Source organism: Pezoporus wallicus, unplaced genomic scaffold, assembly GCF_028554395.1.
Source record: "Pezoporus wallicus isolate ANWC-B61680 ecotype Strahan unplaced genomic scaffold, APGP_CSIRO_Pwel_v1 contig_5082, whole genome shotgun sequence".
In the NCBI taxonomy this organism is placed as follows: domain Eukaryota; kingdom Metazoa; phylum Chordata; class Aves; order Psittaciformes; family Psittacidae; genus Pezoporus; species Pezoporus wallicus.
This window is the reverse complement of record NW_026635038.1, coordinates 20,692-33,512: the sequence shown is the minus strand read 5'-3', so window position 1 is coordinate 33,512 and position 12,821 is coordinate 20,692. Positions and strand designations below refer to the sequence as shown.

Here is a 12,821-nt window from a genome sequence, read left to right as displayed (position 1 = left end):
ATCCTGTGCTGTATACTAGGGGAAACCTAGTGACTGAGGATGAGGAAAAGGTTGAGGTCATTAATGCTGCCTTTGCCTCAGTCTTTAATAGTCACACCAGCCAGGGACCACTCAGGTCCCTGAGTTCGATGGCAGAGATGGGGAGCTGATTGAAGTCCCCATAATTCAGGGAGAATTACTTAGAGACCTCCTGCTCCACTTAGACATATACAAGTCTATGGGGCTGGATGGGTTACACCCAAGAGTGCTGAAGGAGCTGGCAGAGGAGCTTGCTAAGCCACTCTCCATCATCTATCAGCAGTCCTGGTCTAGTGGGCAAGTCCCAGGGGACTAGAGGTTGGCTAACCTCTCTACAAAAAGGGCAGGAAGGAAGACCATGGAAACTACAGGCCTGTCAGCCTGATCTCAGTGACAGGGAAGGTCATGAAGCAGGTGTTCCTAAGTGAGATCATAAAGCATGTGTGGGAAAACAGAGGGATCAGGCCCAGTCAGCCCAGGTTCATGAAGGGCAGGTCCTGCTTGACCAACCAGATCTCTTTCTGTGATAAGGTGACCTGCCTGGTTGATGAGGGAAAGGCTGTGGACATTGTCTACTTGGACTTAAGTAAAGCATTTGATACTGTCTCCAACAGTGTTCTCCTGGAGAAATTGGCTGCTCATGGCCTGGATAGGTGGATTCTTCGCTGGGTTGGAAACTGGCTGGATGGCTGAGCCCAAAGAGTGGTGGTAAATGGCATCACATCTAGTTAGCAGCCAGTCACTAGTGGTGGCCCTCGGGACTAAGTGTTAGTGCCAGTGTTGTTTAATATCTTTATTGATGATTTGGATGAGGGCATACTCAGTAAATTTGTGGATGACACCAAATTGGCTGGGAGTATTGATCTGCTGAAAGATAGGAAGGCTCTGCAGAGGGATCTGAACAGGCTGGGTCAATGGGCTGTGGCCAGTGGTATGAGGTTCAACAAGGCAAAGTGCTGGGTCCTGCATTTGGGCTGCAATAAGCCCATGCAACTCTCCAGGCTTGGGGAAGAGTGGCTGGAAAGCTGCTTGGCAGAAAAGGACCTGGGTGTGCTGATTGACGGACAGTTAAACATGAGCCTGTGGTATGCCCAGGCAGCCAAGAAGGCCAACAGCATCCTGGCCTGTATCAGAAATAGTGTAGCCAGCAGAGCAAGGGAAGTGCTCATCCCCCTGTACTCAGCACTGGTGAGGCCACACCTCGAGTACTGTGTTCAGTTCTGGGCCCCTCACTAGAAGAAAGACATTGAGGTGCTGGAGCAGGTCCAGAAAAGGGCAACAAAGCTGGTGAAGGTTCTGGAGAACAAGTCTTATGAGGGAATGGTTGGGGTTGTTTAGCCTGGAGAAGAGAAGGCTCAGGGGGGACCTTATCACTCTCTATAGCTACCTGAAAGAAGGTTGTAGTGAGGTGGGGATCAGTCTCTCCTCCCAAGTAACAAGTGATAGCACAAGAGGTAATGGCCTCAAGCTGCACCAGGGGAGGTTTAGACTGGATATTAGGAAAAATTTCTTCACAGAGAGGGTGCCCAAGTATTGGAACAGGCTTCCCAGGGAAGTGGTGGAATCATTATCCCTGGAAGTGTTCAAAACCATGTAGATGAGTCCCTCAGTGACATGGTTTAGTGGTGGTCTTGGCAGTCCAGGGGTAATAGTTGGACTTGATGATCTTAAAGGTCTTTTCCTAGTTGATTCTATGATTCTATGGACTAGCTTGAGCAGGTCCATGTCCTTCTTGTGTTGGGGGCCTCAGAGTTGAATGCAGTACTCCAGGTGGGGTCTCACACAAGCAGAGTAGAGGGGGAGAATCCCCTCCCTTGACCTGCTGGCCACGCTCCTTTGGATGTGGCCCAGGGCATGGATGGTTTCTGGGCTGCAAGCACACACTTCCAGGTCATGGGGAGCTTCTTGTCATCCCAACACCCCCAAGTCCTTCTCCACAGGGCTGCTGAGATATTCCATATAAAATATCAAAGGAGGTCTCAGTATAATTGAGTCCATTTTATGTGAACATTAATTTCATGTTCTGATCAAACTGGATGAGTGTCTTTATTATATCCTAACGGCTGTGGATTTCTCTAAGTAAAATACTCTTTCACAGTTGCCACTTGATCATAACTTTCAATTACTTTGAGGACAGTACTCTTCTCCATTATCTTGAGGAAAAAAAAAAAAGAAAACCAAAACCTTAAAAACTATAAAAACATTATTAATTTTTAATGTCATATTATTGTAGAGACCATCTAACACAATTACAAGTAGTTCTAACACAGCCATTTGCAATACTTCAGATTCCTACCTATGAGCCAGCAAACTTGCAGGTCTTCTCTGTACCAACTATTGGTTTGACTAACTGTACTCCAGGGCCTCCAAGTAATTCATCAATCTAATCACAGACAGCATTTCTATCAAAGTACCTTATCAACTGCAGTCACTGCATAAAACATAATTTATTGTTAAAGAATCAAAATAAGCTTAAGTGATTCCTATCTGTGTAAAGAAAAAAGCAGTTGACAAATATTTCAGAAAAAAATACATCTCTGTTTAACATAGATGCTATAACCCTTAAGTATATTTTATTTTGTTTTATACAAGGACTCTGCCACATGGAAGCAAAACAGTAAGTTACATACCATAGTCCTTCCTGTGCCATTATCATACTTACTTTAAATGGATTTTTTGGAAGCTTTCTCCTCTCTCTCTCCTTCCACCCCCAAGATATTTTAGTGTTATCATAACAAGATTGTTAAACAAAGTTTTGTGAGGGAGAGGAACAGGAGTTGGCTCATATTCCACCCTCTGAAGTTTTAAAGCTACCCAGAAATGTACTAGATTTTCTTTAGATATCCTAGGAAAAAATAGGAAGCAATTTAAATTAGTCTTTTGAATTGATTTTGGCCAACCTACTGCTCATTTTTATTGGTTTAACTTTGGATAGAATCCAGGTCTATTCAGTAATGAGGGAAAGGCAACCTGAGATACATACAGATATGGATTAATAGAAATCAAGAACATAAATCATCCTCCAGTACTAGGGAAAGATGAACTCTTTGAAGTCCACTGCTCTTGAAGAGGTGCTGCTAGGGTGACTGAGGCCTCACATGCATTGGAAGTCTGGTTCAAACTATACCACATCACTGCTCCTCAGGACATCTCCACTTCTGCTCAGCACTGACTCCCATCTATGGATCAGAAAAATTAGGAAAACAGGCCAGTCTTGCTTTTTGATCTTCACTCTCAAGGACCTTGCATGCCTGGGATATTTATTCTCTATATATGGAAAGGGAGATCCTGGACTTACTTGGCTGTGGGAATGCAAAACTGGCTTTACACAAATCTATCTTTGCATTCTACAGCAGAAAGCACACAGACTAAATGAAACAAATCATCATCTGCGGATATGGACACCAACAGATCCACTCACTCCTGAAGGACATTGCAAACTAGATCCAACTTCCATGACATTAGGTGGATTTACATCACCTGAATTTTTCCTCTGGAAAGCATAGATTGTGAAAGCAATTGTGGTTGTAGTTTTGCTTCCACCCCCCAAAGAAAAGCATCTATTTTTAATCATCAGAGAGAGAGAGACTGTGTGAAAATAGTAAGGATTTTTAATGAAATGTTAGGGAAAGTAATTAGTAATTTAATAACAGTTAATCAATTACATGGATTACAAGCATATTTCAAATATGATTTTTAAAAGATAGCCATTTCACATTAAAATCTCCTGTCTTCAGATGTTGGCTGCTGCCTGAAAAAAGTTACCTTTCCTAGAATTATGTCTGTAATTTTAAAGCTACATTTCTGAGAAGGGTTTTGCTTAGAAAGTGTGTTTTCAATTAAGCAAGAATCGCATTTCCAAAAGGAAAGATGTAAAATTTCACAGGGTTTTAAAAGAGTCAGGAATAATTGTAATAAAATAGAAACAATGTTAAAAACTCATTTAGTATATTTCTATTTGATTGTTTTATATGGTCACATTTGAGAGGACACACTGAAAAGTTATGTTAAATTTTAACATTAAATACAGATTTGCAACACAGGGAAATAACTTTTTCAGGTACAATGAAGAAAAGAAGAAAATGGAGCTTTCGTCCCCTAAATTCATTGCAGACTCTTGGAATGGCGTTCCAGATAACCTTGATGCTGTCCTGGGTCTTGGTGACAGTGGTAAGCTGTAATTCCAATCTAAATCACTAACAAGCTCTCTTATTTGTTTGCTGTGAAACTCATTGGAGACTTTAATTTCTTGTGGTCCATGATTAGGAGCCAAATTAAGTCAAATTCCCATTCAGATTTGTAAACTACCAGTTCAAACAAAATATTTTGTCTCTATTTTCCCATTAAATATCAGTTGATAAATACCCTACTACTAATCACAGCTTAGACTTTTTAAAATGAAACATTAAGGGCTGTCCTGGTTTCAGCTGAGATTGATTCGGAGAAAACTCCAGGAACAAACTTGCCTACAAAGTTTTCAGGCTGACAAGCAGGTATTCTTTATTGCAGCACGGGGAGACATGGGGGATAGCTCCTCCTAATGTCTGTCCCCGTATTGCTACACAAGCCATTCTTATATAGTCCCTGAGCATACATACATATTCATGAGGCTATGTATGGATTACATCATTTTCCAGAAAGTTTCCCGCATGCGTACAGAATTGTGGTGGTGGTCTCTGAGGGTCGTTTACTTCTTCCAACAATCTTCATCACTTCTGGCAGCCTTTGGAGCACACACAGAAGTGATGCTTATATGAGCTTAATCGGTTCATTAGCACTAGAGACATAATAATCCTCCTATCCTCCTACTTATCAGTTAGTTTAACTGTAGCCCATCCTGGACACCTGCCATTCCCAGATGCTCCTTATCCCTGTGTCCTGTTCTTCTAGACTGCTTTTCTTAAAACTATGTCAACTATAACTATTTATCTTGTACAAGAATTCTCAGTATGTTCTCTAGCTGTAGTCTACATTTTTTTCTGTTTATCATGCACCTCAGTAATTTTCCATTGCTACTGTTAAAAAGCCATCAAACTTAACATTACTTAAAACTGATTCTAAAGGTTTATATATTCCATTTTGTAATTTTGTGTCCCCTCTTGTCTCAAGATAGGTCTTTTTCTTAGTAGCTGGTACAGCGCTATGTTTTGGATTTAGTGTGAGAATAATGCTGATAACACACCGGTGCATTAGTTGCTGTGCAGTAGTGCTTACTCTAAATCAAGGACTTTTCAGTCTCTCATTCTCTGCATGTCTGGAAGCATTGCTGGTATCGCATGAGTCTTGATTACATTTTCAACATCTATTTTGCCAGCAACCATTTCTTCCCAGAAAATTCTGACTCACAAAATGGTAACATGGCTTCAGTCTCCATTTAACAAGACCTGTCTTTTCCAGGATGGAAACTTTTATGTATTTTTAAAATAAACCTTTTTTACTGTGTGCAAATATTTTGGGAAATAAGTTTTCCAGTTCATTAAATTTCATGAAATCAAATAGGCAAAAAGGCTTTGATCAGGAATTATGTACTCCATAATCTGAGTATGCTTTCTCATTTACCTTCACAGGATACACCTACTTTTTCAAAGATCAGTGCTACCTGCAAATGGAAGACAAGAGTGTGAAGATTGTTAAAATTGGCAAGATAAATTCTGACTGGTTGGGTTGTTGAACTATATGAGAATTTAATAACCATTTTATTTACTTTTTCATTATATGCCTTATCTGTAATTAGAAATATATCTGAATGCTAAATACTGGACCAGTCTGGTGCTGTCACCAAAACATTAAGTACCAGTACTGTACACATCAGATAATTTAAAAGTGTTTGCCTTCTCAGTATACAAAAGATGCTTACATATACTGGTACAATTTTTCAGTTTTCATGCTAATCTTAGTAATGCTAGTAACAGAATATCCATCATTCTTTATTCCCTGGATGCTTAAACAAAGCTTTGAAACCATTGGGACTGGATCACACCACTGTGTTATACATATCCCAAAAAGGTTTGAATGAGATGTACCAGCAGTGCACTCTGATTTTTACCTTTTTTAATACAACTCTGTTATAAATAGATGGTTTGTCTTGATGCTCTTCATCCTCCTGCAAGTTTGATCATTACTTCCATTTATTTACATAATATTAAAGAAAGACTGTCAAAGGCATAGGTTGCCTCAGGATTTGATTTGTGTTGATGCATGATGGAATCATGGCAAAAAACTGTGTTAAAGTATTGTTCTAAAGTACTTTTTATTTTAATACCTTAGTTAAATTTAGAAATTTGCTTCATGCACTTTGTTGCTACTATATAACTTGTTTATAAGTATAGAATGACTAATTTTTTAAGTCAATGTGTTATACACAGAAGTCAAATATTATTAACTTGTTTTATTTCTCTGTTCTCTATGAAATTGGGGTTTGTTTGGTTAGGTTTTTTGCTTATGCATTCGGCAACAGAAAATGTTCTTTTCACAACCTGATGGAATATTTCTCATAAAAAAAAAAAACAACAACAAAAAAAAAACAAACAGAAAAGAATGTCCCACATACAAAGTGCCAACAATACAAATAAAATCAAATTACACTGTCAACACTTCATGGAGAGTCTTCCTTGCATCATTTCGAATTAGAAATTCTGTAGCATGTTGCAGTGAAATACCTGTCAAAGTGTCATGGTTTAAGCCCAGCCACTAACTCAGAACCACACAGACATTTGCTCACTCCCCCCCTTCCTCCCCTTGCTCCCGGAGGGATGGGGAGGAGAATCAAAAGAATGTAACTCCCATGGGTTGAGATAAGAACAGTCCAGTAACTAAGGTATAACACAAAACCACTACTGCTACTGCCAATAATAATAATGATAAGGGAAATAACAAGGGGAGAAAATACAACATCTCACCACCCACCGAATGATAACCAGCCCGACCCAAGCAGTGACCAAGCCCTTGCGGGTAACGGCCCCCACTTTATATACTGGATATGACGTGCTCTGGTATGGAAAACCCCTTTGGCTAGCGTGGATCAGGTGTCCTGTCTCTGCTTCTTCCTGGCTTCCCCTCCTCCCTGGCAGAGCATGAGACTGAGAAGGTCCTTGATTGGAGTAAGCATTACTTAGCAAGAACTAAAACCATCGGTGTTATCAGCGTTGTTCCCAGACTGAAGTCCAAAACATAGCACTGCACCAGCTACTACGAAGGAGAAAAATGACTGCTGCTGCTGAACCCAGGACACAAAGGAAAGTCAATATCACCCCAGTATATAACTGATGCTGAATTTATTTAGAAACCTACACTATTTTCTCTGTTAGTTCTAAATTGTAACTGCAGCAATTTACATTAAACAGATTATATGGTCCCACAGTCCATGAAGCCCACTGCCTTCTCACAACAGTATACACGCCTGTCTCTTATCCATACTCTTTCTTCTTATCAGCAGCTACCTCACTACAGCTGATGCAGAGAGTTGACCAATGTACAGGGGGATTGTACAAGCTGGTTAGAGGAATTTGCTTGCTTAAACAAAAGTATTGTCTGTTGTAAATGCCTGCTAAGCAGAACAAAGGCACCTGGTCCTATTGATAAGGAAAAGCAGACACTTGGTTCTATTGATAAGCAGCTATTGATAAGGAAAAGCAGAAGCCAGAATCTAGTGATAAGGGGGACAAACAGATGGTCTATGGCTGGGATACCGACCAAACCCTAAGGCCATACATGAAGACTAAAAGGTGAAAAGTGCAAGAAGAGGAAGACTCATTTACTTCATCTTGAAGACCCCTACCCAGAGGAGGAAGACTCATTTACTTCGTCTTAAGACCCCTGCCCATGACCAGAGGGGGCACTGCGCAGGTGCAGAGGACCTTCTGGCTCATTATAATACGAAGCGGGGATAGGACATGAATATGTATAGGCGTGTTGTGCAACCTTATAAATGTAGAAGGGAACAACACTGAGGCACGCATGACTTTGAGGAATTTTCCCCGTGCGTCTCAGCGCTGAATAAAAAAGCATACCTACTTTACAACTTTAACGAGTTGTGGAGTCAATCCGCGCATCAATTTGGCGAGCCAGGCAGGAGGTCTCTGTTCGGCTGCAGGATCGGCTGAGGGGCGGACATCCTAGGCTCCCCAGGCCGCTTGCCTGGAGGAGCTCCGCTCCTCGTCCGCTCACTGCGAGGACAGACAACAACCAATGCCGGCTGTGGAGAAACGGTATGCTTGAAACTTAGGGGTCCAGTAAGGCGTACGAGTGGCCCGGGGCTGCTGGTAAGGCACGCAGAGACGTCTGGCGCACAGCGTAGTTCCCTTGGTAGGTAGGGCTTGCAAGCAGGGAACTCACCGACTGGTAGAGCGGCCGCTAGCTATCCTGAGTGTGGATCGGGTGAGTTTGGGTTTTCGCTGCATCCCAAGTTTTGGGAGCCAGGAAGAATCTGCTAATGACCGTAGTGGAAGCAGGTGAACGGGTAGGCGAACCCACCATGTCTCCGCTGCATCTCAAATTCTGGGAACCAGGACAGACCTGCTAGGTCTGCAGGAGAAGGATAAGGCGGAACCACAGTGTGAGTGTGTGGGATCCCATGTGTGTTTGTGTTTCTGTGTGACTGAGACGTAGCATAGCTACGAAGCAAGTGTCCGGGAGGAGAGCCGCGGGAGACCGACGAAGTGTCTTTGTTTTGTGCCTAAGTGCTTTGTGTGTGTATATGTCTGTCGTTAGTGTTAAAGATTAGTGTTTAAGAGGTGGGGGAGGAGTAGACAAAAGTAAACTGTGGCTAATGGGGGGTTAAGAAGAGTTCCCTCTCTGCACCCCAGTGGCTGTATAAAAGAAGTATAACCTCTAATATCTGTAGTCCTATTCTTGAGATCTGGACTTTACTCTCAGTACCAGAGGATTGTAGCCTCACATATGGGTGCATAGTAACTTCTGAACAGTGGAACCTGCCGTGGATACTAGGACAGTGTAAATTTTGCTGGAACCGAAACTATGATCTAACAACAGGGGAACTGATCTGCAGAACCCAGAGATATGATTTTACTGAACCCCTGAGAATATCATAAAACTTGTGTGTAGGTGCTCTCATATGTTTAAGTGCATTTGCAGAGCACTAGGAAAGAGAAGCTATAGATTTGTAAAAGATTGTTTGAAATGGGAGCTGGTCAAAATAAGGGAATTCTGAAGAAAAGCCCATTGGGTTACATTTTGGCACATTGGAAAGAACTGGGAGGGTCTTCTGGGGGTTCGGTAAACAAGAAAACGTTGATAAAATATTGTAACCAATGTCTGGTTTTAATTAGACTGTTGCTAACTTAAAAGTTAAAATTTTCCCCTCCTGTAATTTTGCATGATGTACACCCCTGTTATTTTTAACTTGTAAAATTTGATAGGAAACTTCTCTGGATAAAGTTGAGTACTTGATGCATACGTATGGAATATCAGGTCTTGTGTGCAGGTGTATCTTTTTATGAAGACTGTGATGTTCATCTCTGTAAAAATATTGTGAGTGTAAAAAGCTTACTTTTGAAAAATTAATTGCCAAGCTTGTGATTGTTTATGAGATTGGGGAAAGTATTAATTGGGATTTTGGTGTGAAGTCTCTGAAGTTGAGTACCAGAGGCCAGGTATTAGCCCCCTATTTATTATATGATTATCCGTTAAAAAACCCATAAGACATTCAGGAATGATATGGAAAGAGAACAGTGTGTCAATGAAATGACTCTTTCCCATGGTCATCATCTATATGTGTTTGATTTGCCTTTCCAGACTTGGATTGCTCTGGAGACTGCTAAGCATTTTTCCAATTTGATATGGAATTTTCCCTGGCTTGGATTCCTCCTTCTGTCTGTCGTGTGTTAGGGTGTGATAGCAGTTCTTTAAGGATGTTTGATGCCTAAAGCAGAGGATCCTTTATGGCAGTGTGTGCATGTATAATTTATTTATTTTTTATCAGATCAGAAAATGGGGCTACAGCTCCCATTGTCTGTGAATTTGATTATATAAAGTAATGAAAATGGTTGAATTGTAGGAGAGATATAAAAAAAAATAAAAAATCACATTTTAATCTCATGTCTCAAGCTGGGCATGGGGAGGCTTAGTCTGGGTATTAGGAAAAATTTCTTCACCAAAATGTGATCAAGCATTGGAACAGGTGGCCCAGGGAAGTGGTGGAATATGTGTCCCTGGAAGCGTTCAAAAAAAACCAAAACATTGAGATGAGGCCTTTAATGGCATGGCTTAGTGGTGGTTTTGGCAGTCCTGGGGTAATTGTTGGACTTTATGATCTTAAAGGTCTTTTCCAACCGGGTTAATTCTACAATTCTGTGATCAGCAGAAATGGCCTAAAAATGGAGCTTTAAATTATAATACATTGCTACAATTAATGTTGGTTTTGAGGTGGCCAGGAAAATGGGATGAAGTACTATATACAGATAGGGATCTGGCAGAGCTATGTTAATTTCACATTCTGTCTGCCACTCTGGATGGTTTCTTAAAGTGAAAAACCTATTTTTGGCTTTGGAAAAGGACAGAGAAAACCAGAAAGCTAAGCTGGAGAGATGTTGTTCAGCCTGTGATATTGGGAGAATGATGTTTAAAAGTTGAAAAACCAATAATCAGGAAAATAAATGGAAAAATTATATATCACAGATACCTCTGAGAGGAGCATCCTCTATCTCTGTCCTATCAGATATTTATAAGGAGGAGGAGATTCTGTCATGGCAACAAGCAGCACATTCACATTAAACCAGTAATGCTGTTGCAGAGGCAGGCAGCTGTAACCCCTGTAGAGCAGGGTGAGCAGCTGTGAGAAAGAAAAAAAAAAAGGGAAAACCAAAGGGGAAAGGAGGGGAGCTCGCGCAGCTCCTGTGTTTGAGCACGGGATGGATGCTGGGGCAGGCAAACAAATGGGAACAGACATGTTGATTGACGGGACTGAGGGGTTGTTGAATGTTTTGAAACTGGTGGAGGAGGAATGTCGGACAAAGGCGGGGGAAGTGGGTTCTTCTATGGGACTGTATCTGTGTGTGTGTGCTGTGGAGAGTTTTGGAGGTTGGATGTGAGACTGCCCTGGGGGGGAGTGCCATGGAGTGGCTCCCGTGGCTGAATTGAAACTAGACTGACAAGAGACCTGGGGAATCTACCCTAGTAGATCCACTGGTTAAATTAAAACTAGAGACTGATGCGCGGATTGACTCCACAACTCGTTAAAGTTGTAAAGTAGGTATGCTTTTTATTCAGCGCTGAGACGCACGGGGATAATTCCTCGAAGTCATGCGTACCTCAGTGTTGTTTCCCTCTACATTTATTCTCTAAAGTTATAAATATTCATAAGGTTGCACAACACGCCTATACATATTCATGTCCTATCCCCGCTTCGTATTATAATGAGCCAGAAAGTCCTCTGCACCTGCGCAGTGCCCCCTCTGTTCTTGGTCAGGGGTCTTAAGACGAAGTAAATGAGTCTCCCTCCTCTGGGTAGGGGTCTTCAAGATGAAGTAAATGAGTCTTCCTCTTCTTGCACTTTTCACCTTTCAGCCTTCACATATGGCCTTAGGGTTTGGTCGGTGTCCCAGTCATAAACCATCTGCTTCTCCCCCTTATCACTAGATTCAGGTGTCTGCATTTCCTTATCAATAGCTGCTTATCGATAGGACCAAGTGTCTGCTTTTCCTTATCAATAGGACCAGGTGCCTTTGTTCTGCTTAGCAGGCATTTAGAACAGACAATACTTTTGTTTAAGCAAGCAAATTCTTCTAACCCCCCTGTACAACCCCCTGTACAACCCCCCTGTACATTGGTCAACTCTCTGCATCAAGACCAGAGGAAATAAAGTGGAATTTTAGCAGATACAGGAGCAACTTATTCGGCGTTAATTCAGAGGGGAAAGAATTTGTTACAGATGTGGGAGCTACTGGCCACCAAGGAAAAGAAAAAAATAACCAAAACCAAAAAAAAAAAAAAAAAGGAAAAAAGAGGCATTCTTTCTGAAACCCTTAAAGTACAAATTGGAAGAACAAATAGGAATGCATAAAATTTTTCTGCATGCTAAATTCTCTGACATCCTTATTAGCCAAGAAGCAACATTCAAAGAAGGCAAAATGGAATTAAAGAGTTAAAAATCAATTAATTGCAGTTTTGAGTTTATCTTTAATTCAACAGAAAAAACAAACAGGAGGACTTCCCTGAAATAGAAGAAATCCTTTATGAAGGTATACCTGGGAGTATGGGCATCTGAAGTTCCAGGTGAAGTGAAAAATGCTTTGTCTGTTAAAGTAGAAATAAAAAGGGGGGCCTGCCCAATTAGAAAAAACTCTGCTGCAGGCAGTCCTGAAGAGCCCTGTACCCCTGAGACCTTAGATGAAGTCAGGTCAACAGAGCGGTTTGCCTTAGTCGATGAGGAATGGGTTAGAGACCAATTGAGCAATCTGGACATCCATAAATCCATGGGTCCAGATGGGATGCACCCGCGGGTGCTGAGGGAACTGGCGGAAGTCATTGCTAGACCACTCTCCATCATCTTTACCAAGTCTTGGGAAACGGGAGAGGTGCCTGAGGACTGGAGGAAAGCAAATGTCACTCCAGTCTTCAAAAAGGGCAAGAAGGAGAACCCGGGTAACTATAGACCGGTCAACCTCACCTCCATCCCTGGGAAAGTGATGGAACACCTTATCCTTGGTGCCATTTTAAGGCATATCAAGGATAAGAGGGTTATGAGGGGCAGTCAACATAGCTTCACCAAGGGGAAATCATGTTTGACCAATCTCTTAGCCTTTTATGAGGAAATAACACGGTGGATGGATGATGGCAGAGCGGTG

The 12,821-nt window shown here is 41.6% G+C and overlaps 1 protein-coding gene across 2 annotated transcripts in view; it reads left to right on the top strand.

Annotated features, from left to right (window-relative positions):
* The window catches only part of LOC130594421 (72 kDa type IV collagenase-like), a 39,255-nt gene extending 32,993 nt beyond the window's left edge, over positions 1-6,262 (top strand). For both annotated transcript variants that reach the window (XM_057400303.1, XM_057400295.1), the window contains 2 exons: positions 4,079-4,188; positions 5,586-6,262. In XM_057400303.1, coding sequence (XP_057256286.1) covers positions 4,079-4,188; positions 5,586-5,689 — 214 coding nt within the window. In that variant the 3' untranslated portion in view covers positions 5,690-6,262. The remainder of the gene's footprint in view (positions 1-4,078; positions 4,189-5,585) is intronic.
* Positions 6,263-12,821: the final 6,559 nt, after the last annotated feature.